The 27925-nt window shown below is 36.3% G+C and overlaps 2 protein-coding genes across 2 annotated transcripts in view; both read left to right on the top strand.

Moving 5' to 3' along the window:
• Nucleotides 1-754, top strand: part of gcn1 (GCN1 activator of EIF2AK4) — a 105226-nt gene extending 104472 nt beyond the window's left edge. Inside the window, exon 50 of the mRNA XM_056463217.1 lies at nucleotides 111-754. Within this exon, the coding sequence (XP_056319192.1) occupies nucleotides 111-236 (126 nt within the window). The 3' untranslated portion in view covers nucleotides 237-754. The remainder of the gene's footprint in view (nucleotides 1-110) is intronic.
• Nucleotides 755-5055: 4301 nt separating this feature from the next.
• On the top strand, nucleotides 5056-27415 carry rab35b (RAB35, member RAS oncogene family b). Its single transcript, XM_056464143.1, has 6 exons — nucleotides 5056-5314; nucleotides 16439-16489; nucleotides 19337-19460; nucleotides 23645-23769; nucleotides 24105-24229; nucleotides 27083-27415. The coding sequence occupies exons 1-6, from the start codon at nucleotides 5263-5265 to the stop codon at nucleotides 27209-27211; spliced, it is 606 nt and encodes a 201-aa protein (XP_056320118.1). The 5' UTR covers nucleotides 5056-5262; the 3' UTR covers nucleotides 27212-27415.
• Nucleotides 27416-27925: the final 510 nt, after the last annotated feature.

The following is a 27925-nucleotide window of genomic DNA, read 5'->3' as shown; positions in this document are numbered from 1 at the left end:
TTGAAACATCTATAAGTTTGAACTCGTGAGATGAATGAATAAGCATGCTCTTAAACATTTAGTCTCTTGCCATGTTTGAAGTAATGTTTGCATATGTGAATGTGTTTCAGAGCATCAGTGCCATCCTGGACTCGGCCAGTAATGATCTGCTGTCCGAATGTCACCGCAGATCCCTAAAGAAGATCTCCAGCCTTCCAGACTCCAATGAAGAGATCGACGACACCATCCTCACGTGATCACACACAAACAAACCTGGCAGCGTATTTATTGTGCTGAGCCCCTCACATCGCCATCTAAAAAAAAAAAACCTAGTTTCCTTAATTGGCTGATTATTTGTAAATGAAGAGCTCATCTGCACTAAACAGATCACTCAGTTTTTATCACTCTTCATACGTCATGTTGTTTTATTTAGCATCGATCAAGGTGTTATTATAAAAATGTCTTGAACTGAGTGATCTGTTTTCTGCAAATGAACTCTTTCAGTGTATATTTTTCGTTTGGCTTTCCTCTGGAAGATGAAGTGTTCATTTGTGCCAATTGTTTTCCAACACTGATGTTCGGATGCCCTTTTTTATTTGGTTTGGACGGTGAGTTTCTTCAGTTGTGCGTGTGTGTGTGTGTTTGTGTGTGTGAGAGACGCGTGAGCCTTTATCAACCCAGAGGACGAGATGCTGATTCTGCGGTCACTAATAATGGCTGGATGAATAAATAGAAAATGAAAACCTTGATTTAATAAACGGTTTGACTTAAGGAAGCTGATGTTAGCTTTGTGTTTTAATGTTTCCTTAACATGCAGCTTAGGTCCTGCAAGAATGCTTTCTTTGCCATTCCAGATGACTTATTAATAAAGTGATTTGAGTCATTGCAGAGATGTATGGATGCAGTCCTCCAAGCTCATGATGGAGTTAGACACAATATTCATTCTGTTTCCACTGCAGCATGACTTTATATTCTATACTGGACATTATTTCAGTTCAGTGACAAGACTTTAGTCTAAACAAAGTCAGACCTTACTGTCCTAATTAAATCATTAAAAATCAAGGCATGATTATATTTTATTTTAGTAAAATAAGTGTAATCTAGAGGACTTTCTATAAGCCATTTCTGATACCAAATGATCAACTAGAAGTCCAGTTATTATTTGATGTTCCTAAAACTTTGGTAGGCGACAAGACTTTTGTCAGGTAGTGTAAGTTAGATCAATATTTTAGTATTATTTAAATTTTATTTAAAGGAATATTGTGTACCGATGTTAAAAAAAAATGTGTTTGGTGAATGTCATCATTTTTATTTAGTTAGTGATCATTGGTATCCTAAAGCATTGTTTTAAGAAAAATTCTTAAACTTAAGACTTTTTAAACAATGCATTTTGTAATCGTCTGTGAAATGTTAACATGACGAAGAACATAAAATGACTGAAACAAGTAGTCAAATGGTTTATATATATACACTAAAAAAAGAGAATCAAAACAAAAAGCAGTCTTCAAAGCCATATTCATTATTGAGAGCATAATGTGTGTCATTATTCATCTTCAGCTAATCCTTGAGGGGGAAAAATGTGTCGACTTCCGACAGTTCATCTGAGTTCAGACTAAAGTTTTCTGGCTCACTGCTAAAAATATATATATATTTTTTTAGATGTTTTTTTTTCTTTCTTGTTTTTAGTCCAAATAACTGAAAATAATTAAACCATGAAGCATTTTCTAGACAAGCAAAGCATATTGTCTTGTTTTCAGAGAAAATATGCCAAAATCAGGCGAGTTTTTCTTTGAAACAAGCAAAATAATCTTATTTTTCTTTTTGACATAGGATTATTTTGCTTACCCCACTTGCAGATTATTTAGCCTGTTTTAAGGAAAACCTCACTTCATTTTGCCATATTATTTCTGAAAACAAGATAATATGTTTTGTTTTGTCTAAAAAATACTGCTTGATATAAGAAATTTTAGATATTTGGACTAAAAACGAGACAAAAAAATCCAAATAAAAAAAGCATTTTTTGCAGTGTGTCACTGAGAAACTGCTGAGATGTCATGAAGATGTTTCTGTCGGCACAAAGGAAGACAGAGCTTAAAAAAGCCCACGGTGGAGCTCCACAGTGAGAGGCTATCAGATGAGGACATTATCAGCAGTATAACACACACACACCACTGATGAGAAACATCTACTGATAACTCTATTACTCACAGATACTGCATAATAGCATTATGTTCAACAGCACAGTCACAATATGATAGATGGACACACTCAAATATAACAATCAAATGTGTAAAACATTCAGCGTGCACGTTTAATTTAATTTAATTATGTAACCCATTAGTCTGAGCTGGGTTCGAACCGGCGATTCTTTGCATGGGAGTCAGTTGCTTTAACAAGGAGGCTAAAGACCATGGCCTCTAACATCTGTCGCTGGAGCACCATTTGAGGTCAGAGGAGTGAGGTTTACCTGCATAGCACTTTGCTAGCTGGCCTCCGTTACACTCACTCCCCCCCCCCCCCCCCCCCCCCATCCCGGACGAGCCCCCACGTGTAACCTACCGGTCCTACTGTACCCATCCCATTCTGAACTCTGATTGAACTGGCGATTCTTTGCAAGGGAGTCAGTTGCTCTGAAAAGGAGACTAAAGACCATGGCCTCTAGCATCTTTCACTAGAGCACCTTTTGAGGTCAGAGGAGTGAGGTTTACCTGCATACAGGGTATCTTTAAAATGTGTTAAATTTCAATAACCAAATTTTAGGCCATAAAAAGTCTTAAATCCACTGAAATATTGTGTTGTAGGTCTTAAATCATTTTTAACTGGTCTTAATTTTCCTATGTTCATGTAAAGCTATACCTATTTGGGCCAACACCCATCCAATCACTAACAATACATTTCAATAAACGTTTTAAGAAACATTTGTTTATTAACCCTATTTACTTATTAATATGGTTTAATTATCTTCCGTAAAATATTTGTTTTTAATGTTTAAGGTTTTAACTTGGAAAAAAAAATCTTTAGCATTTAGTCTTGAAAAATGCTTAAAAAGCCTGAAATTTCATTCATTATGGTCATAAAATTGTCTTAAAGTCTTAAATTTGACTTGTAGAAACCCTGTGCATGCATAGCACTTCGCTAGCTGGCCTCCGTTACAATTACATTCAATTTTAACGTTCTCATGTTGTGAAAAAAGATTTGGATTTGTACTAATAAAACAGAAAAACACATTTCTGAGTGACAGATTGAGAATTACTAGACTGAATTCCCATTCCAAACATTTACATTTAGGAATAAAAAAACGGAGAAATATAGATTATTTGTATAATTTGTCTTATTTATTTACGTATTGCATTAAAAAGCAAACAAGAAAAAATATTTCTTTGAAACCTACTTAAAAATGTTGAATTGAAATACAATTTAATGTCTGTCTTCACTTGTTCAGTATTTTCTCCGATCATTTAACTTTATGAATTTACAAACAGGGCAACATGGTGGCTCAGTGGTTAGCACTGTCACCTCAAAGCAAGATCACGGGATTGAGTCCCGGCTGGGCAAGTTAAAATTACTGTGTTTACATGTTTTTCCTGTGTTGACATGGGTTTCCTCCAGGTGATCCAGTTTCCCCCCACAGTCCAAACATGTGCCAGTGAGGCCACTTTATTAGGCACACCTTACTAGTACTAGGTTGGACCCACTTTTCCTTGAGAACTGCCTTAATCCTGTGTGGCATAGATTCAACAAGGTACTGGAAATATTCCTCAGAGATTTTGCTCCATATTGACATGATAGCATCACGCAGTTGCTGCAGATTTGTCGGCTGCACATCCATGATGTGAATCTCCCGTTCCACCACATCCCAAAGCTGCTCTATTGGATTGAGCTCTGGTGACTGTGGAGGCCATTTGAGTACAGTGAACTCATTGTCATGTTCAAGAAACCAATATGAGATGATTCACGCTTTATGACATGGTGTGTTATCCTGCTGGAAGTAGCCATCAGTAGATGAGTACACTGTGTTCATAAAGGGATAGTACAACAATACTTGTTGTTATAAGTTATTTGAGTTACTGTTGCCTTTCTATCAGCTGGAACCATTCTGATGCTCGGTTTGAACTACAGCAGATCGTCTTGACCAGTGGTCACCAAACTTGTTCCTGGAGGGCCGGTGTCCTGCAGATTTTATCTCCAACCCTAATCAAACACACCTGAACAAGCTAATCAAGGTCTTACTACTGTAGGTATTCTCGAAACAATCAAGCAGGTGTGTTGAGGCAAGTTGGAGCTAAACCCTGCAGGGACACCCGCCCTCCAGGACCAAGATTGGTGACCCCTGGTCTTGACCATGCATGGAGTTGCTGCCATGTGATTGGCTGATTAGGAATTTGCATTAACGAGCAGTTGGACAGGTGTACCTAATAAAGTGACTGTTAAGTGTAGGGGAATTAAACTAATTGCTGTGTGTGTGTGTGTGCGCGTGCGTGCGTGCGTCTGTGTGCGTGTTCGTGCGCGTGTGTGTGTTTCCCAGTACTGGGTTGCAGTTGGAAGGGTATCCGCTGTGTAAAACATATGCTAGATAAGTTGGCGGTTCATTCTGCTGTGGCGACCCCTGATGAATAAAGACTAAGTCGAAAGAAAATGAATGAATGAATGAATTTACAAACGAAAAAATAAACATTTCTAAATGTAATTATTTTAAGTAAAACGTTTCAAATATTTAATTATATGCATATTTTATATTTATATATGTATGTGTTGTATTTTATTTGTAAAAGTCAAGTAAGAAAAATCCAAAATACATCAAGTCTGCTTCGTTTAGAAATAACTATTGCATTTGATTTAGAGTCCAAACAGTTTAATGTCAGGTTTGCTCTCTTCAGTAGTAATTTTCCCATCCACTTGACTTTATGAATGTAATAACGGAGAAATACGAATAATTTGATGCTTTTTTCAATCATGTAATGGTCGTGACCCATTTTCAAAAACACGCATCCTTTGATCCTTTGTATCGCGGCGCGCGCTTGTTGACGGCTGTACGTCACAAGCCAATGGCGCGCTCTGATTGGTCCGCGGCCGCGTTGGTGCAGCAGGAGGAAGCGCCGTTTCCGGTAATGAGCGACTGACTGCTGACACCGCCAAACCCCGACGACAAACCGCGGCTCTCGGCGTCTATCGGGCTCAAAGTGTCCGCTCTTTACCGGACGGGACGGCAGACGGGTTCCGGTCAGGCGTTCTGCTGGAAAGAGGCGTGAAGCTGCAGCGGGGTTTGAGCCACTCGACACCGGCATGGCCCGCGACTACGATCACCTCTTCAAGCTGCTGATCATCGGTGACAGCGGTAAGAAACACCGTGGATTCGCGACGGGAAGCGGGCCGGGGCGAGGCTCTGTGCGGGTTTCAGGGTCTCTCGTTAAAGTTGTGAGCTCTGAGAGGCTTTAAATAAACCAAAATGAGCAAATGAGTGTGTTTTAAGTCGGGTTGTGCCTGTGCTGATATACGGGCTGATCACAGGCCGGAGATCCAGAAGCTGATCTGATCGGTTTCTTATTGGGGTAACGTTAAATTTGGTTTTATATTCTGACTTTCTCTTTAATAATATCACTTCAAAAAACTATTCTTTGCCGTTTTTAAATATGCAAATCATATTATCATCTAACGACTGTCAAAGTACAACAGTCATCACAGTTAATTAAATAGTGTTAATGTTTTGAAGTCATTCTTGTATGCTATTTCTGACCGAATTTTTAAAGTAGCGTGGTAAACGAAATATGAAATGTGTCCCTTTTTTTAAAAAAAAAACAAACTTATTTCAGTTCTTCAGCACTAGAATACAATAACATCGTGTGGTCTTCACATTGTATTCTGTTTGTCCTAAGGCTTAAAAAATGACTGGTCTTCCCTAAATCTCTAAGTTTCATTTCAATCCTTAAATCTATCATGAAAAAACAACCTCATCTTCATCACAAACTCTGTGAATGTCTAGCTCTTCTCTCATCAGCTTGCAGTATTTCATCAGTATTTCTGACTGAATATTCAAAGTAGCGTGGTAAACAATATAGGGACCGTGTGTCACTGTTCCAAAATGAACTAATGTGTGAATATAAAACCAACTTTACCTCAATTCAGTTCTTCAGCACAAGATTAGAATAACATTGATTTAACCCTTGTGTGGTCTTAACATTGTGTGTATTCAGTTTGTCCTAAGGCTTAAAAAACGACTGGTCTTCCCTAACCCTCTAAATAAGTTTAATTTCATTCCCCAAATCTATTAATCAAGAAGAAACAACCTCATCTTCATCACAAACTCTGTGAATGTCTAGCTCTTCTCTCATCAGCTTGCAGTATTTCATTAGTGTTTAATTCGTTGACAATACTCATTTTTCACTATAGTAAAGGGTGTTTTTTTTCCAACGTTGAAGGTTCCTGCATAAGTGTAAAAAGCAATTGGGGTACATTTGGTTTAATATTCTCACATTCGGTTTTTCACTTTAAAAACATTATTTCAGAAAACTATTCTTTGCAAATTTTACATATGCAAATCACATTATCGTCTAATGACTATCAAGATACAATACTGTTCACAGTCAATTAAACAGTGCTGATGTTGTTTTAAAGTCATAATTATATTCTGTTGTTGACCAAATATTCAAAATGGCGTGGTAAACAATATAGGGACCTTGTCACTGTTCAAAACTGAACGAATGTGCGAATATAGAACCAACTTTAGCTCAATTCTGTTTTTCAGCACTAAAACGTTGGTATTGTATTCTGTTTGTCTTAAGGCTTAAAATCACCTCTAAAATAACGCAGCTTTATAAATTTCACTCCTCAAATCTGTTTCTCATGAAGAAACAACCTCATCTTAATCATAAACTCTGAATGTCTAGGTTTTCTCTCATCAGTGTTTAGTTGACAATACTAATTTTTCACTATAGTAAATGGTGTATTTTCTAATGCTAAAGGTACCTGCATAAGTGTAAAAAGCAATTGAGGTAAAGTTGGTTTTATATTCACACATTCTGACTTTCTCCTTAATGATTTAATTTCAGAAATGTATTATTTGCAAATTCTAAACAGTGAAATCATATCAGCAGCGTATGTCTGTCAAAGCACAACATTGTTTAGTCGAATAAATAGTGTTAAATGTTGTTACTGTCAATAATTGTATGCTATTTCTGACCAAATGTTCAACGTAGAGTGGTAAACCATATAGAGACCGTGTCACTGTTCAAAAATGAACGAATGTGCGAATATAGAACCAACTTTACCTCAGTTCAGTTCTTCACCACTAGAATAGAAAAACATTGATTTAACCCTCGTGTGGTCCTAAAAATCTGTGTATTCTGTTTGTCTTAAGGCTTAAAAAAATTACCGGTCTTCACTAAACCTCTAAAAAAAAAAAGCAGCTACATTTAATTTTAATCCTCAAATCTATTTCATCAGTGTGCAGTGTTTAACGAGTGTTTTAGTTGACAACACTCATTTTTTACTATAGTAAAGGGTTTATTTTCTAATGCTAAAGGTACCTGCATAAGTGTTAAAAGCAATTGGGGTAAATTTGGTTTTATATTCTCACATTCAAGCTTTCTCTTGAATAAAATCATTGCAGAAAACTATTCTTTGCCAATTTTATATACGCAAATTATATTATCAGCTAATGACTATCAAAGTACAACACAGTTCAAAGTAGTGTGGTAAACAATATAGGGACCAGGTCACTGTTCAAAAATGAACTAATGTGCGAATATAAAACCAACTGTACCTCAAAACTAGTATAGAAAAACATTAATTTTATCCTTGTGTGGTCTTAAAAGTCTGTCTTCTGTCTTAAGGCTTAAAAAATCACCTCTAAACCTCTAAAATAAAGCAGCTAATTAAATTTCAATCTCAAATCTATTTATCATGAAGAAACAACATCATCTTCATCACAAACTATGTGAATGTCTAGGTTTTCCCTTGTCGGTGTGCAGTGTTTAATCAGTGTGATTAGCTGGCAACGCTTGTTTTTCACTAAAGGGTGTATTTTCCTACCTGCATAAGTGTAAAAATCAACTGGGGTAAATTTATTTTTATATTCTTTCATTCTGACTTTCTCTTTAATAGTTTAGTTTCAGAAGTGTTCTTTGCAAATTCTAAATAGGGAAATCGTATTACCATCTAAAGATCAAAGTTCAATAGTGTTCACAGTTAATTAAATAGTGCTGATGTTGTTTTTATGTCATTGTTAGATGCTATTTCTGACTGAATATTCAAAGTAGCGTGGTAAACAATATAGGGACCGTGTGTCACTGTTCCAAAATGAACTAATGTGTGAATATAAAACCAACTTTACCTCAATTCAGTTCTTCAGCACAAGATTAGAATAACATTGATTTAACCCTTGTGTGGTCTTAACATTGTGTGTATTCCGTTTGTCCTAAGGCTTAAAAAACGACTGGTCTTCCCTAAACCTCTAAATAAGTTTAATTTCAATCCTCAAATCTATTTATCAAGAAGAAACAACCTCATCTTCATCACAAACTCTGTGAATGTCTAGGTTATCCGTCCTCAGTGTGTAGTGTTTCAATAGTGTTTAATTTGTTGGCAACACTCATTCTTCACTATAGTAAAGGGTGTATTTTCTAATGCTTAAGGTACCTGCATAACTGTAAAAAGCAATTGAGGTAAATTTGGTTTTATATTCTCTCATTTTAACTTTCTCCTTAATTTAGTTTCAGAAAAGTGTTCTTTGCAAGTTCTAAATGTGGAACTCATTATCAGCCTATGACTGTCAAAACATTGTTCAGTCAAATAAATAGTGTTAATGTTGTTTTAAAGTTATACTGATATGCTGATATATGAATATTCAAAGTAGCCTGGTAAACTGTATAGGGGCTGTGTCACTTTTCAAAAATGAATGAATGTGCAGCAGATTTTTATTGTGTGTGAAAATGACTGCTAAGACGGTCGTTGTACCTTATAGGGTCACGAAACACCAAAACACATTTTTTACGATCTTGACAGTCATATATGTGTCCCACATTGCTAAAAACACTTTTAGGACACACATATTACACAAAGTGAAAGTTGGTTGTTTTTGTGTAGAGCAAATTCGTTCTTCCGGTTTAAAATAAAGAAAATTGTATTTATTTTTTACATCTATTTTTGGCCTTTTTGCCTTTATTAGATAGGACAGTATTAAGATAGGAAGCGAAGTTGGAGAGAGAGGGGGGTAGAGTAGGAAAATGTCCTCAAGCTGGGATTCGAACTCGGGACGCCCTTACGTGCTAACCACTAGGCTATTGCACCGACTTTAAAATAAATTTTGATGCTGTGTCACGGTGATGAGATCATTGTGCAAATTCCAGCGTGGAGACTGAATGTCTGCACCGACAGGTACAACGTGACGTCATTGAGTTTTCAGCATTCATTTATGTGAAAGACTTGGTTCGAACTAATCAGCGCGCTCTATTGTTAACGAGATGCAACTTCATTAATATGCGTGATATAGCTTGTAAGACTCTTTTTACCTGTTACAGTGTTCAGAGAAACGCCACGTTGTGTTGTCAACAGTAATTCAAACAAGTAGTAGAAGAATTGTCAACAGTGTTGCATTTATAAATGTGCTGCAATGAAGGTTTTGTTTCTATTTCCCCGCTATGAGAGCACTGCTCGGGTGTGGATTCAAGCATTTGGATTACAGTGGTCTGCTATCACGTGACAAAAATGTGTTTGTAAGGAACATTTTTTTTACCCAAGAGCTTTTCGAATCTGGAAATGGTGAAATCTGCACTTGACACTCGTCTTTTAAAAAAAAAAGATGTGGTTCCAGTTTGTGTTTATTGTCCTGTCTCTACGGATTTGGTAAATGCAATCAATGTTCGTTGTTTGTTTATTCAGATTGCAAAGTTAGAATCGTCAGCAGTACTCTTTCAGTTTTTAAATGCATACCTTAGTCAACATGATTTAGTTACTAAGGGTGCTTTCACACCTAGACTTTTGTTTCGGAACCTGGCGCGTTTCCTCATTTAGCGTGGTTCATTTGGTATTTGTGAATCCAGCAATCGCGCTCGGATCCGTGCCAAAACAATCGGTCCAAGATCGCCTGAATGAGGTGGTCTCGGCTCGATTGAAACGAACTCTGAAGCGGATCGATTGTAGTGAGAAAGCAATACGATCCGAACTAGGCTTTATTACAGAGTATTATGGATATGTAATAGGCATACGGCTATATAAAGAGAGAATTATGAGTAGGGTGTAATGTCATTTCTACTGGTAAATGTGCGTATTAGGGAGATCTTTTTTTTTTTTTCTCTCTCTCTTTCTTTGTTCTTTCTCTCTATAATATAAAGCCTATAATGTATATACCCACTGCTATTTAGGAGAAAGTCTTACCTCTGATTTATATCTGGTGACGATGTCTGTAGGTGTCACCATTCAAAATTAAAGCACAGCTTTTCGGTTATAATGTCTTATTGCTCATCATCATAAATTAAAATAAGGACGCATGAAAGCTGAGTGGGACTCTGCAAAATAAACTGTGAAACTCCAATGTGAGGAGAGTTTAGACACTTTGCCGTGTGAAAGCGAATAGGGTATATGCCGAGCTAGTGTTTCACATACTGATAAACTTCCGGTGACCTGTTATTATGAGTTTTTTTTCCATTTTATACGGTTCCTTTTACAGCATCGATGTTGTAATGTAATTCAAATACAATCAGATAAACAGACTTTGGCATTCATTTAGTTGCTCAAGCGTAAAATCAGACAAAAAGCCATTTGCTTGCACGCGCTTGTCAGAATCGGCAGGCTAGCGCAGAAGCTCCATTCAATATACTGGGGTAAAGTAAATGCTCATATTATAAAGACATGGCTGAGAAAAAATGTTATTTACTGCAGTGCTTCTTGTACAATCTGAGACCCACTTTATATCGGATATCACTCAGCCAGTGGAGATCGCTGATTTAAAAAAAAACAGACCTTAAACGTGACTATTTTGCATTGGCATTCAGTTCACCGGAAACGATTAACCCAGGTTACTGGCAAATTAAAAGTCCTATTAGCATACTTCGGCATATACCCCATTCCACCAAGAACAAAGAGCAACATTGTAACAATTTTTATCTCTGTTTTGGAACAAAAGAATCGATCCACAGGTGTGAAAGCACGCTTAGTTTTACAGTAATATCACCACAATAGCATGGACTTAAAGATCCACTGTAAATGCTGCTCTCCGAATGTAAACATGTAAACACCTTAAACTGTTACCATTGTGAAGGATTTTAGCCGCATATGATTTTTGGTGCATTTTGTGACAGGATAGTCTACACACAAAGCTGTTTGACGATATTCTCTGCACCTACTGAGTCTCTGCATCTACCGAGAAATGCTGAGTTTTTTTTTCCTCTCCCATACAGCGTGTGGTATCAAACATTCCAATAAAACAACACGTTTCCAGAAGTTCCTCGCCTCCAATATCTTGCTTGTCACGGGGACATGCATGAAATGTAACTGAATTAAAGTAAAAATGTCGACAAAGCAAAACACCTGAAATTACATGAAACTCTGGAGGAAAAGTGGATAGCGTGGTGACGTCAATCGAGATATGTGCTATAACATGTAAAACGGGACCATGAAAGGAACATTCAAAAAGCAACTCATGTAAACACCATCATATTATTGTCTTATTCAGATTAAGGCCAATAATTCGATTATTGATGTCCGTATAAACGTAGTCACTGTCTTTCTTCCCTGCGTCTGTGTTTGTGTTGCCGCTGTAAAAATCAGCTGTAGTGCACGTCATGAAACTCCACTTTTTTATGCAAACCCCTCCCTCTTTCGCCACTCTACACTCCCACCTAAACACAGCTGGACTCACCCACTTTCCTGACTTTTTTCAAACTAGAGGTGTGAAAACAACCTGCTGAGACAGGGGGCGGTTCATGACCATTTAAATGTGCGCAGCCTTAATAAAATTGAATATAATTTTTTTTTTCTTCAATATTTGGGTCATTTTAGAAAAAAAAATCACCAAAACCCAAGATAAAAAAAAAACCCATTAAAGCATTCATTGCTGTGACATTTTGAGCTGTTCTTCAACCATAAAGTCTTGGCAGAAAGTGTTTGAACACTCTGAACGCCATTGCTTTAGATAAAGATATCAAAGCAAAGTTATTTATTGAAAAGGTAAACACACCCAGCAATCATAGTCAGCTTGAAGCAGAACCATAAATAGTTGTGAAAATGAACGGTGTTCAGAAATGTGCTTCAATAATTGGTGGTCAATTTGGTTCACCTCAATTTCATTTGTCTTAATGCATCTCCATACAAAACAAGATATATTTGCATATATTAAGATGCCTTGATAAACGTCAGTAAAAAGATTAGGTTGAGCTGCTGTATGTGGTCAGTAATTGGATGATTATGATGGTGAATTTTGTACCATTTATAGGTGGTGGTTTTGTCAGAAAAGGCTGCAGTGGTGTTTGGAAGTGTGTATAAAGATCTAGCTAGAGTTTTGCACGGACATAAGGGTGTGTGTGTGTGTGTGTGTGTGTGTGTGGGTACTTTACAGCTCAAGGTTTTTGTGGTTTGAGATTTTGCACCTTCATGTGAAGCAGACGACTCAAAGAGCTCCGTCATGCAGTTTTATTGAGCTGTGTGTATTGTTGTTGATGTATTGTCAATGTTTTTGTCAGATTCTGAATGGTCAGTTTACAGTAGAGATTAAAGAATGCTAAAATAATATTTGTCTAAATGTGACAAATAATAAATAAAAATGTAGATTTAAAATGGCTAATTTATACATCAATTTATAATACACTTTTTGACACTTAATATTAACACATACACATAAAAACTGCAAATCAGCAATATGACTTTTATACATAATGCGTTTAAAGTGTGCTATATAGGTGTAATATGGCTTTAACTGTGTCGAGATGTGTTAGTTATTTCAAATATTATCAAATTTAAGAAATCACACATTTGTTAATGACTCCAGGTTGGGATTACGTATGTCGTTTCACTAATGTCTGTTTTCTGAGTCATAACGCAACATTATTTTACGCATACAATGCATATTTCTGTCTTTGTATTTTCACTTATGGTGTAACGGATCACAAATATCACGGTCTGGATCATATTTTTTTAGTCACGGATTGGACCATTTTTCGGATCAGGCAAAAAGGGCAGGAGACAAATGTAATTTGTTTTCCATTCATTACAAAAATATATAAAAAAAATAATTATTAAAAATAAAATGAAGAAATAATCAGCTGAATAAAAAGAAAATAGTGAAATATTCAGTACTGTAAAAAATTCACTGTTACTACTACTGTTGCTGATAACGCTAAATGTAGAAATCTAGCACTATAATTTGTACAACCCATGTTTATTTTTAGTCTCATTTTTAATAAATGATTCAGGTTTTCACTCATAAAACTTCGTTTCATTGCTAGATGATCATTTTTGGAGAATTATTCAGTGGCATATGTTTGATGGCTGGTTGTCGCCACCTTTTGGTTAATGTAATTTCTGCCTACAACTTTCATTTTTGAGCATCAAGTTAAATGCATATGACGATGAATTTTATCTTCACTATAAACATCAGTGGTTTTATCTAAACTATAAACTGTTCTCCCAGTACTTCTGTGTTATTTGACTGTTTGTAACTTCATAACCAACAATAAAGACTGAACCTTTTCCTGATTTTTGCGTTTTTTTAAACACCGATTTAAAACGCAGGCGATTCGAAGGAATAATAAACATATGCAAACCACCGTCATTTATAATTTGTTGCGTGGGTGTTGAGATCCCGATCTTTTAATGATTAATCCTGCAGCTTACACTGAATGCAAATGCAGGCTAAACAAGAAATGACCGAAAACACCTTTTAATAACCTAAGAAACCCACCACATCCCAAATAACCCACCACAACTTCTTCTGTCATCATTATATTTTACAGTAAAGCCTAAATGCTTTGCTATGACTCTAAATCACATGAGAGGCGATCTCTCTCTGTGATCTTTACAAATTTAGGATTAATCTACAAGTAAAACAAGTGTTTTAAATCATGCGTTTCAAACCATGGGTCTGTGATCCATATGAATCACGGATCAACCGAGATCCATTACACACCTAATTTCCACAGAACTTATGTTTGTGGTTTTAGTTTGATCTTGTATGATATCCCTGTCCTTGTAAATGAAAATTGACACAAACACCAAATTTGGACACTTAAAATGTATGCAAATCTACATGCCTTTTTTCTCTACTTATTCAGGGCCGTCAAGTAAATTTGACATGGTGGTTTTGTCTTTTGAATTGATTTATTTAGGAATGACTCCTTGAGATGTACCATATCATTTTCAAGGGGGGCCCACATTGTATCACCATCAAATAATAATAATAATAATAATAATAATAACAATAACAGTATAAGAAAAGATTTTTTGGGATGACTTGTCAAGTATTACCATAAACAATGAATAAAATGGTATAGATTAAATAACACACACACACACACACACACACACACACACAATTAAAAATGTGATTAAAAACATATACAAATAAGACTAATCTGAATATTAAAAGGATAATAAATGAAATAAAATACATAACTCAACTGTACATACATGCAGCAGATGCTTTGTAATAATGTTTCAGACTAGTTTCCCCATTGGCTTCATTCTCTTTTGGCTTTTTATTTGGGTTCAGCTTCAGCTTCGACCTCTAATAAAGTCACCTGATCAGATCTGTGCTCTGTGAAGGAACGTGAGACTCTGTTTGGACACATGTAATGCAACTGTTTCTTTCTTTTATTATTTTAATTTCAGTTTTGAACTAAACATATGTTTCATTGTGCTGGTTTTGGTAAAGTATAATTAATTTAGTCCAACCTGAGACTAAGTGCTTAATTAAAATGCTGGCTGTGTTGCACTGCAAGTCATGTAATCTTATGTTGAGGTAGAGAGACCGTTCACCCAAAACTGAAATTTTACTCCGTTTCTTCTGTTGAAAGCAAAAGAAGATATTTTGAAGAAAGCTTAAGCTGTAACCACAGACTTCCATAGTAGGAAAAACAAAATAGTATGAAAGTCAAGGGTTACAGATTTTCAACATTTTTCAAAATATCTTCTTTTGTGAAAAAAGTCAAACTGATTTGAAACAAGCCTGAGTAAATGATGACTGAATTTTCGTTTTTGTGTGAACTGCCCCTTTAGGTGTGTGCACTCATTCTACACAATCATTTTGAAGCATTTCTGTAATTCGTCTCTGAATAAATTGGTGTTGCAGGAGTCATTTGTGAGGAGAGGATGTTTTCTTGGTTCATCTTCCTGTGTGAGAGTCAGCGGTGGTGTGTGCGTGTGTTGCTTTAGTCTCAGAATTCACACCCACAGGACGTTCAGAAAGAGTCTGATGCTCATATTCCACAATAATACAGCTGAAGTGAAGTGACCTGGTGTTTTTGCGGAAGACTCTTATCTAATTTTAGAACAGTGTGGAGGATCAGATTTTATGCTTGAATGTGTGTCTATGTTAGATTATTTTGGTCCAAACATTCAATTCAATTCACCTTTATTTGTAAAGCGCTTATACAATGTAGATTTTGTCAAAGCAGCTTCACATAACAGGTCATAGTAAATTGGAACAGTGTAGTTCAGTTTGTAGAGTTTAAGTTCAGTTCAGTTTAGCTCAGTTCAGTGTGGTTTAATAATCACTACTGAGAGTCCAAATATTAAAGGGCAAATCCAACGATGCGCAGCTCTATAGATCCAGAACCATGCAAGCCAGTGGCGACAGCGGAGAGGAAAAAACTTCACTAATGGCGAAAGTGAAGAAAAAAAACCTTGAGAGAAACCAGGCTCAGTTGGGCACGACCATTTTAATTTCTCCGCTGGCCAAACGTCTTGTGCAGAGCTGCAGTCTCAGCGGCGGAGGCTGGAAGCTGGCCTCAGCGAAGACTCGTCTGTCTCTGGAGCGTCACAGGAATCAGTCTCATGTTCTCCACTCTTCCATGACCATCACAGTAGCTGCTCAGGATACGGCCTGGTCCAGGATATGGAAACCTTGGGATCATCTCGTCGTTGGTTTTGGGTCGAATCAGTGACTCTGCATAGTCTGAGGGCCTCGGGAAGAGTATCCCCAGGTGGAAATGGAGAATAAAGAGAATAATTAGCGTAGCTGCTGTTCATAGTGTATATCAACAAGATGCAGAACCTGTGTGTAAGCCTGCTAAGTGGTGCACTGAGTGTATGCTTTACTAAACAGATAGGTGTTTAATTGAGTTTTGAATTGGGAGAGTGTGTCTGAGCCACATCAAGTGGTAAATCTGAAAACTGTGGAAGAAATCAAATAATGTGCTGGCTTCAGGAGCATATCTGGTTTGGAGCGTTTATCATATTCAGTTGAAATCTGCTGCATAATGTCTAAATTTTTCCTCATTCTTTGCTTTTGTTTGTTTTTTGATCACTCCAGGTGTTGGAAAGAGCAGTCTTCTCCTGCGTTTCGCAGACAACACTTTTTCAGGTAAGTCAAAATTATAAATATTATTATTTAGTTTGGTACCAATCGACACTGAAATTTAAAAAAATGTCCCTTTCCTGCTAACATTTGAGCGCTGATTTGCTTATGTGTTCATGTGCTTAATAGAAATGACTGTGATTAGCCGTGAAGGTCATCAGTTCACCAAACTCACCACTGTTTAATGAGTGTAATCGCAGATACAGGGACACTGGAGCATTTTAAAGTCATGTTGATCAGCTGCTTTGTCTATAAGCTGACATACGAGCAATCCACTGATGAATTGCGGCTTTAAAATGCCAAAATAAATTTTAAATGCATTGTTTTATTGCATTATTAAGTGACATTTAAAAGCCCAATTTAAATAAACACATTTAAATGTCTATTTATTAGTCCATTATTTGTTTATTTAAATTGTGATTTATACACATTTTTATGCTTTAATTATTAAATTGATCATTTGATTCTTCATTGACGAGTTCAGACTGCATGATTTTAGCCAACAGGTTTTGAGAAATCGCCAACAAATGCCTGAAATCACAGGCAAATTCACGTGAGTAACAATCACACAGTGTGAACTATCAAGGACGCAATCTGAGATAATCGCCGATGAGTTGCCGACACCCATAAGATATTTGGCACGCTAAATATGTGGAGCTGTCGGCGATTCAAATCATGCCGTGTGAAATGTGTTCTGATTGAAAATAACATCAACGATCACCTACAGCCAATGAGAGAGCAGCATTCACTAGTATGGGTATGTGCAGGACAGCGGGAGGTTAGAGAAGTTAAAAGGGCTCCTCTTTGGTTTATTTGGACCATAGAGAAATGGAGGAAAAACTAATGTAAATTTGTCAGGAGCACCCATGTCTGTTTGACATGTCATCTGAGCAATACCACAGCCTGGTCAAAAAAAGAAAAAAGTTGAGGAGAAATTGCCAATTCCCTTCAAAAGCCAGATGAGCAAAATAATTAGATTTTCTACCCCACTAAAGGCTTCTTTCTCATTATTTTGCTGATAACAGATACTATGTGACCACGCATTGTTTCCATGTCACTTCTCTCGTATGTTTGGTTGAGACGTAGTTTGGATAAAGTTGTTGATTCTTCCTATTCTAAAGTCATGTAGTGTAAAACACCCTGTCGCCGATCCATCTTGCAGTGTAAACACAGCAGCGACAAAACGCTAGCTCAGATAGTCAAGCAGTTTGAAACACGATCTGTGACACGATTACTTTGAAAATCATGCATTCTGAACTCCACATAACCAGCGCTCCTGGTCTACCATAGTAAAGACGTTATTAATGTTACACAAGATTTTTAAATGAAATAAATGGTGCTCATCGAATTTGTTCATCAAAGTATCCTGAAGAAGTAAATTTACTATCTATTCTATCCACAAAACATGAAGAAGCACAACATTGTTAACACTCATATTAATAATAATAAAACACCGTTAAGTGATTCACTGAGAAATTCTGCGCTCACTGCCTGTAACATTAACTTACATTATGCTAGCTCTCTATCCTCGGCCTGTTCTTAATTTTGATTCTGTAAAATGACCAAGAAACGCAGCGAAAATGGACCTCAATAAGTCTCAACCTTTATTAGATTAGATTTTTTTTAGATTAGATTCAACTTTATTGTCATTACACATGTACATGTACAAGGCAACGAAATGCAGTTTAGGTCTAACCAGCAGTGCAATAGCAGCAAGTGCAGGATACAGGTATAAGTTATAAAGTGCAGTTATAGAAAAACTCTGGTGATAATTACAGATGGATGTACTATGAACATTATATACAGGTTGTATTAGCTATGAACAGATTTACAATAAATAATATATGTACAGGGTGCTATTAATAATCAGGAGTGGCAGATAGATTAACATAATTACAAATGTTCATGTGCAGTGGGTATTTACAGTTCAAATAAGTGAATCAGTGCAATGTAGTGCAATGAATATGTGCAAACTTTATTACAGCTCACGACGGACATTTCTCAAAGAGGGAATTAGATCTTACCTGAGACGGTGTGTGGGAGTTCGAGTGCTCAGTAAGCTCACCATTGTGATCGATGACTCTCGCTTGTTTATTAATGCCTATGACAGCGGTGACGTAATTTTGACACTGGAATGTTGATTTTTGATTCGTACTCCTAATCAGGTTGCCGTGTCCATGCTGAAACTGTATTTCGGGTTTGTAAAGTACACCCATCGTAAATGTATCAGTCATATACAAACAGACAAAGAAAATGTCGTCTCTGTGTCTGTTCTAATCACAGATTTTGGAATTGTACCCTCGTAAAATTACGAGTACATTCCGTTTTCCTTTAAATTTTTATAAATACAGATGCGTTTATTTTATTTACACAATAAATAATTATGAGAGTGATTTTATTCCATACAACCAAGTACTGGGAAACACCCTCACACACTCATTTGCACACACAAACATACACTACGGCAAATTCATGTGTTTCTACTGTGGGTGAAACTGGAGCACCTGCAAGAAACTCGCGCCAACATGGGGAGAACATGCAAACTCCACACAGAAATGCCAACTGACCCAGCCGGGACTCGAACCAGTGACAGTGCTAACCACTGAGCTGCCATGCCGCCCCCAACTTTTGGAGTTTAAATATTGGTAGATATTATTCATTGGTGTCCTAAATTGAAACTCTAAAATTGTGTCATGTTTAGTGGATCACGTGTTACTATATGGAGTCAGACAGTGTAGGTTTCTTAAAAGATTCTTGGTAGAACCAATAATGAACGTGAAAGATTTAAAGAAGCCCAACCTTTTCTATTATGATCACACACACAGTTCAATGGTCTGTGTTTGTGTGTTATAGGCAGTTACATCACCACTATTGGAGTCGACTTCAAGATCCGCACTGTGGAGATTAATGGAGAGAAGGTGAAACTGCAGATATGGGACACAGCCGGACAGGAGCGATTCCGAACCATTACATCTACGTGAGTCAAACACACGACATGAACAAACTGATGCTGAGCTGCTGAATGATTCTTGTACATCTACTTTCGGTTTCTAAATCAATAATACTGCAAAAGCTTTAGAAATTAGCAGCTTTTTCAGTGAGCGGTCGTCTTGAGAAAGAGTAGAGTCACAATCGGGGTGTGCTTATTGTCTGTGATATGGCAATTGTTGTTTTATTGATAAATGTATATGTCTTTACCATCTGAAAGCATTGACTGATTATAGTAATCCGGTTAAAATGACCCCAAAATTAATTAAGCAAATGAAATGTTTGAGTTTGTGCTTTTTATATCTATACTTTATAATATAGTTCAGTAATATTAAGCTAAATATTTCCAAATTTCCAATATTTCTTGTTTAACAGGAAATTTTCTAATCAGTCAAAACACACACACTGACACACACACACACACACAAAATCAAACCAAAGTCTTCTGAATAAAGCGTTTGTGTTTTTCTCTTTTAAAAGTGATATAGTTTTTAATTTATTTTATTGAAAACATTGAACATAATGTTCCAAGATGTCTTTTTTTTTTCTGGGTTGTGTGTGTGCCAGCGTGGCGGTTCACTAACTGAATGCTTCGCTTCAGGAAATCTGTTTGAAGCTTCTAATTAGCGCTGTAAGCTTTTATAGCCACTGTTTGCCTGAGGATTCAACCATCACCATTCTGAGACTGAAGCTTTTCTTAGGTTTTCTTCTTGGGCTTGTAGCAAAATAATTCATTTATGTTTATATTGATTAAACATTTGCACAGAACAAAATTTATTTTGTTTAATCTTAATCAAACTTTAATCAAAACATACTTGAGTTATGTTATTTTACATTATGCTATTTTAAGTTGTTATGTTTTCTTATTTTACGTCATGTTATTTGACATCGTTATTTTATGTTAAGATATTTCAAGTTATGTTGTTTTTTTAAGTTGTTATTTGACGTTGTTGTTGTTTTACGTTACGCTATGTTGCGTTATTTTATATTGTTATTTTAAGATTTTACATTATGATATTTCGTTGTTTTAAGTTGTTGTTTTACATTATGATATTTTGTTATGTACGTTGTTATTTCACATTGTTGTTACAGTTTTACGTTATGTTATTATGTTGCTTTACCTTATGTTATATTATTATGTTATGTTATTTTACATTCATTATTTTAAGTTATGTTATTTTACCTTACGCTATGTTATGTTATTTGACATTGTTATTTTACGTAGTTATTTTATGTTATGTTATGGTATTTTACATTGTTACTTTATTTTAGATATTTAAAGTTGTAATGTCATGTTACGCTATTTTATTTTACTCTGTTATTTTACGTTATGTTATTTTACATTATGATATTTCGTTATTTTACGTTATTGTTTTAAGTTATGATACGTTATTTTACATTGTTGCCTTATTTTAAGTTGTCACGTTGCATGTTATGCTAAGTTATTTTACCCTACATTATTTTTTTTATAATAATTTTTTCGGGATTTTCACCTTTATTGGGTAGGACACTAGAGAGTATTGACAGAAACGTTTTTAGGGAGCAGAGAGAGGGGAAAGATCGGCATAGGACCTTGAGGTGGGAATCAAACTTGGGAACGCCGTGAGCATCGAAGTGCATATGTTGACGCACTTTCCACTACACCATTGGCACCGACACCCTACATTAATTTACATTACTTTACATTGCGTTTCTTTATATATGTTATGTTACTTTACATTGTTACCTTATATTACATTGTTATTGTACTTTACATTTTGTTGTTACATTATTTTGTTAAATCTTTTTGTTACATTAGATTACATTAAAAATGTTATTTAGGTAGACATTTATCATCCAAACAAGGTTCTACTGACTACAAGTTGCAGACTTTTACAGCCAAAACAAGATTTACCAAAAATTAAGTTTTTAATTAACTTATTGAAGACCTTTATAGCAAAATGCACATTTTTGTAGGTTTGGGATTTTAGGCCATCTAGTTGTGTGTGTGTGTGTGAGATGACCTGAATGCGGACGGTCATTTTGTAACTAACAGGGGAATGTGTATCGCTTCATTAGTGTCTCATTATTGTTTGTGTGTACATGCGTGTTTGTGTGCTCTTAATCGGTTATTAAGGCAGAACTGTGACATGCTCGGCAGTGACAGAAAGCCTTGGACTCTCAAAGAGCTCTTTGTGTGTGTGTATGGAGAGACAGAAGACGGCCTGTGCTTTTAAAGTCAGAGGGCCGTTCATCTGTCCACTCTTCAGTCCTGAGAGAAATGCTTGTTAATTTGAAACCCTTTAGTAGTGTTAATGCAGCAAAATACAGTTGCAAATGTAAATACAGTTACGTTTTGTATTCCACCAATAAGTTGTCCTTGCTCAAATCTGTGTATAGATGCATTTCAGCAGACTAAATTATGCCTGCTCTGCCCCACAAAAGCCTGTTGTCAGAGTTAACAGTTTGTACTTTGTAAATGCATTGATGCCATCTCTAAGCAGCATTAAACAGCTTACCAAGATACCAATGCTTTTATTCAAATAATATTTATTATGAATGCCTTTTGAGATTTGAGATCTCTTTCTGTTAAAATATATATTTTATTGGACTGTGCTGATTTTAATGTTTGTAGAAGATTTTTTTAATGAAACTAAAGCCCTGCTCACACTGAGATTTTAGCTGTGATTTTGTCATCTGAGACCAATTTGGGAAATCCTAAAAGTTTCCTGAAATCCAAGGCTAAAATCTATGATCTTTGATCGTTGCTTTGACATGTTCACAGGCAGCTGCTTAATGCCTGTTGTGATCAGATTTTTGTGAGATCTGTGTGACATGAGAGCCATGTTCGTGCAGTCTGACCTGCTACAATCGTTCAGAGGATTATAAAACATCTCACAGTGTGAGCCGGCCTTTACTCACCTAAAGGATTATTTAGTGAAATTTTATCAGGAAAAAGTTGTGTAAATTTTTTTATCATATAATAATGAAAATGTCTGATAATGTAACTTTTTAAAATGTGTTTAAATGGCTCTATTGTATTTGTTATTTATATTATTATGAATTGTTCTTGCAGTGAAGATGGTCATTGAAGCGGATACGGCATTAAATACAAAAATATAATTGCATTATTACAATTTTACAGTGTACGGGCATACTCTCACTAGGCACGATTGCCTTAAATCGTGCCGGTTCAAGGCACCTCCCCTCTCCCCCGACGGCCCGCACTCACACTGCATCTTTACCTCCCGAACCTGAGCACACTTGCGCCATGAATGATGCGACTGTTCAGTTTAACAGGAAGAGAAGCGCTCTCGCTTAGCACAGTGGAGATTTCTTTAGTTAGCGTTTTAGTCGTTTGGGATGCAGTGACATGCAGTCAAATATTTTGCCAAACAGATCAGCCACTTTTGACGCTCATAAATTATCATAAGAGTCCTCATACTGCAGGTAATAGGAGGTTTTCTAAAGGTGCTGCTGACGTGCAGCGAGGGGTTTGCAACTTTAATAAACGGACAGTTCGTGTTCATCGAACAGTAAGAATGATTAATAAATCCATATGAAACAGTGCCTTAAAAGTCACGTTGCATCTTCAGTTTCGGCTCAGGCGCGATTTGGACTCACTACAAGTGTACCATGCCAAAGCCCAAGTGTATCCCGCTCTGGCACACCTCTTCCAATCAGGCCAGGACTGGCCAACTGAACCACACCTGGGCCCGATTCGGAGCACTCACACTTGTCAAACGAACCAGGAAATGCACCTGGGCACTGTTCGGATAGCCTAGTGAGAGTGCACCTTAAATGTTGCTATAGAACTACTTCTGAATCTGATGAGGCATTTTTGTCTCTTCACATACTGCTGATCAGAGGTGTAATAAAAGGAGGCATAAATGCATTTTACACAGCAGTGTTAATTGTATAATTGATGCTGAAGGCTTAAGCAGACCAGAGACGGGCTTTTATGCAACATTACGTCTCTTTTTAATTTTGATCATGTACAGAACGGCCCAACTCAATTGTGCAATTAAATGTCCATAATTATTAAAACATAACAGTTTGATGCAGTGGAAATATGTATATACTTTACAACAAATTAAATGATATTTCAATTTAATTGTACTTTTTTTTTTTTTTTCTTTATAAAATTATATATTATTATTATTATTATATATGTTTGTATTCTTCCATTCTCAGATATTACAGAGGAACCCATGGGGTGATAGTAGTGTATGATGTCACCAGTGCCGAGTCCTTTGTCAATGTTAAACGATGGCTGCATGAAATAAACCAGAACTGTGATGACGTCTGTCGAATATTAGGTCAGTTTGCACTGCATATACACTGCATTTCTTTCAATTTTAGTATTTTCTTATTGTTGTTTATTTAAAGTGCACCCATATACACATCATAGTTAATCATGTTCTTGGTGACTTTGAGGGGCTTAAAGTCAATCCAGTATTAAGTTCGATGTTTACTTTTTTAAACCTGTTTAACAGATTTTTATTTAATTCTTTGTTGTTTTTATTTCTTATACTTGTAATATATTTCTTTTATTATAGTTTATGTGAAGCACTTTGAATTACCATTGTGTAAGAAATGTGCTACATAAATAAACTTGCTTTGCCTTACTTAAACATCATCTTTTTTTCTTCAGTGGGCAATAAAAATGATGATCCAAACTCTAAGGTGGTGGAGACGAATGATGCACAGAAGTTTGCTGAACAGATGGGCATCAGTCTGTTTGAGACAAGTGCAAAAGAAAATGTCAATGTGGAGGAGGTGAGTTCTGCAGGGTCCGGTCTTGGGGCCATTCGGATTGTGCGTGTGAATTGCCTAAAATTCACTAAAATCACAACAGAGCACTGATTCTTGGCCTTGAAAATATTGAAATGTATTTTTACTCTACACTTGATGGCATGACAGGATTACTCATGCACATCCCTAGTTGCCAAGCAGAACTTGACACGTTGAAGTTGTGTATGCATGCATTCCTTTTTCTTTTCTTTTTTACAGTAAAGATGGCTCATCCAGTTACATTTTAAAGACAGGTGTGTTGTAGGGCTGTGCGATATGGGCAAAAGGAGCCTGTCACAATTTTCTTAATTAGCCTATCACAAACCTACATGAGACATAGGGCAAAAAAAATAAAAAATCACATAGTAAAGGTGTGACCAATTTTCTCTAGAACAGACCTATGGCAAAACAAACAAATAGGCGCGTGTGTGTGTGTGCGCGCGCGCGCGCGTGCGTGTGCGTGTGCGTGTGCGTGTGCGTGTGCGTGTGCGTGTGTGTGTGTGTGTGTGTGTGTGTGTGTGTGTGTGTGTGTGTGTGCACATCGTCAAACTCAAGTAAAGGCTGGTTTATACTTCTGCGTCCAGTGATCGGCGTAACCCAAGGCGCCTGCCTTGCACGTAGCCGTACATTTATACTTCTGCATGCTCTTGTGTTCCTCTGCAATAACACTTCTGAAACGCTAGCTGGCAGTAGGTTTTTAATGTTCCTCTTTGTTGAGTTTCTTCGCGGGTGTTAGGTTTTTTCTGAACGCTATCTTAATGTACAAGTAGCTAAAACTCACTCCTTCAGAGGCGGGAACCGACGGACGTACAACAGCTTTAATCAGTTTCCATCTGAAGCTCCTTCACGTGACTCGACACTTGTAAACAATCGTTCCATAGGCCACATGGCTATCAGCACCGCCCACACTCGTCACAGCTTCACTTTGATACGTGCCCACAGATTTTTTTCCAATGCATAGATACTAAGACCTCTTCGTGACGCTGCCTTGAAATAGTGTTCGCATATTGAGTCTTTTGCGTGCACAAGTTTATTTCCAATGGAGGCACATAACAAGAACTGACCGATCAGTTTCTTAGTTTGTATGGAATACACTCATTTCAGTAATAACGGCTGGCTAATTACCTCGGACAGCACAGAACACCCAGTGCTTTTTAATTCCCTCTGGAAGTAAAAGTTGTATCAGAGCTGCAGCAATGTTTTGTTAGTTTGTCATCTGCTGAGAAAACAGTTGATGGTCGCCAAGAAAAGACAAAGGAGCGCGAGCGCAAAGCATGTTAAAGATGCTGAAGGAAGTGACACACTTGCACTTTCCTCGTGCTTTTAAACATGATATGTGACTGACATGTCTTACAAATTACCTGGTATTGTGATACATCAGCCTTCCTGCATCCAAAGTAATCCCACACATGTTGACTTTTTTGGCACCAAGTCCTACTTTGCCGAGCTCATCATTATGCAGGCTATTTGTCATTAAGCTCAGTCTCCTGTTATCGCACTCTGTTTATGTGCGCTGCGTTATGATTGGTTAAAATAGCACACTGCGGGAGAAGTATCAGTCGGGACTGGAGCGTGCAAAAAATTGTGCTGTAAGGCGATTTAGAAATTGTGCATGTTTAAATCACAATTTTTATTCAATTAATCGCCCAGCCCTAATGTGTTGTATACCTTGTTAATCTTTATTCTAAACAGTGTTGGGTGGTGTATTAGTAAAAAAAATCCATGTTTGGGGTTGTTCTTTTTATTTATATATATATATATATATATATATATATATATATATATATATATATATATATATATATATATATATATATATGGTATAGTGCAGTAATAATGAGCTAAATATTTCAAAAGGTCAGCATGTGAGATTACTCACAAATGTGATATGGATTTTATATATATATATATATATTTTAACAACGTAGATTGTGTCAAAGAAGAAAAATCCATATCACATTTGTGAGTACTTTCACATTCTGATATTTTGCTTTTTATTACTGAACTATAACATAAAGTATAGATATACAAAGAACCAACCCAAACTAGGATTTTTTTTAATGCATCAAAATGACAGATTACTCATGCACATCCCTAGTTGCCAAGCAAAACTTGACACATTGAAGTTGTCTCTGTATGCATCCCTGTTTCTTCTTTTACAGAAAAGATGGCTCAAATAGTTACATTTTAAAGATTGATGTTACATAAATTGTTAATCTTTATTCAATTCAGTGTTGGATGGTGTTCTATTCATTTATTTATTAGGATTAACCCTTTCAGATGTACCATTTCACTTATAAGGTGGTCTCACAATCACAATTACATAATAACACACAAAGACAAAAACAATTACATGACAGCCATAAAACAACAACAAACAACAAAACAAACATTAACAAAAGGGTAAGTAATTTGTATGCATACATGCATGCATACATACATGCATACATGCATACATACATGCATACATACATGCATTACAGATCATTGAATCAAATTATCACATAAATAACATCCTCAAGAAAAACAAGTACAGTCCAAAGTGAAATATGACAGCAAGGTTTGCCTTAACACCTTAAATGATGCAATGGATCGAATGTTAGCAGGTAAATTATTCCAATCTATTGGGCCCTTGAACATAAAATCTCTTTTACCAATGGATTTTTTAAAGTGAGGAGCAAGAAAATAAGTCTGAACAGAATGTCTATCTTGATAATTTAAGGGAAAAAAAATACAAAATGTTGTTGTAAATAATAAGGATACTTAATGTAAATACATTTAAAAGTAAATTGAAGTGTTAAATTGGTGTATTAACAGGTGTTTCTGTTGTTTGTGTAGATGTTTAACTGCATCACAGAGTTGGTTCTCCGGGCGAAGAAAGAGTCTGTGGCCAAACAGCAGCAGCAGCAGCAGAACGATGTGATTAAACTCAAGCAGAATAGCAAACGGAAGAAGAAGTGCTGCTAGTGGATGAACAAACGGCGGACTCAGTTAAGATTTCACACAAACACAGTGCGGACAAAATGCAGTCCTTTCTGGGCCGAGACAAACCACAAAAAGACTTTTTAAAAAAAGAAAATGTACAGATTTTATCAGAGTCGAGGAGTTTTATGTGGGATTCGTGATATTTAATAAAGATCCTCCTTCTTTATTGAAGGACCAGCAAGCTGACGTGATCGCCAAACCGTGCAGGTTTCTGTATGCTTTCAGAATTACTCTACAGTGATATATATATCTTTATTATCCACCATCTCAGGAGTGATTTTTATTTTCGTCTTCATATTGCTTCTTCTTTCCTTTTTTTGTGGAATGCCAGTGTTTTTTTTTTTCTGCAAGAACAATTCGGGCCTTTTTTCTTCTTTTTTTTTTAAGAAATACAATGAACATTCACTCACTGAGCGAGGCCCATGCCAACAACTTTGCGTTTTGTTTTCTTTTTTTTTTTTACTTTTAGCACATCTTTAGATATTAATCAGTGATTCGTCAGACTGAGGTCTTCATCTGTGTTTTAGTTTTCTAATTTGATTTTATTTTTCTCCTTGCATTTATCCGGTGAATCTCAGAAAAAAACATTCTCAAATTATATAAATTCTATTTTGCATTAGAAAAAAATTAAGGCTGTGTTTAAGAGCAACACATTAAGAACATAAGTGATGTGTATAAAGTGTTCATACAGTTGAA

The sequence above is a fragment of the Danio aesculapii genome, chromosome 8 (genome assembly GCF_903798145.1).
Source record: "Danio aesculapii chromosome 8, fDanAes4.1, whole genome shotgun sequence".
Taxonomy (NCBI): Eukaryota; Metazoa; Chordata; class Actinopteri; order Cypriniformes; family Danionidae; genus Danio; species Danio aesculapii.
Note: the sequence above shows the minus strand (reverse complement) of the source record. Positions and strands in the feature narration are given on the sequence as shown.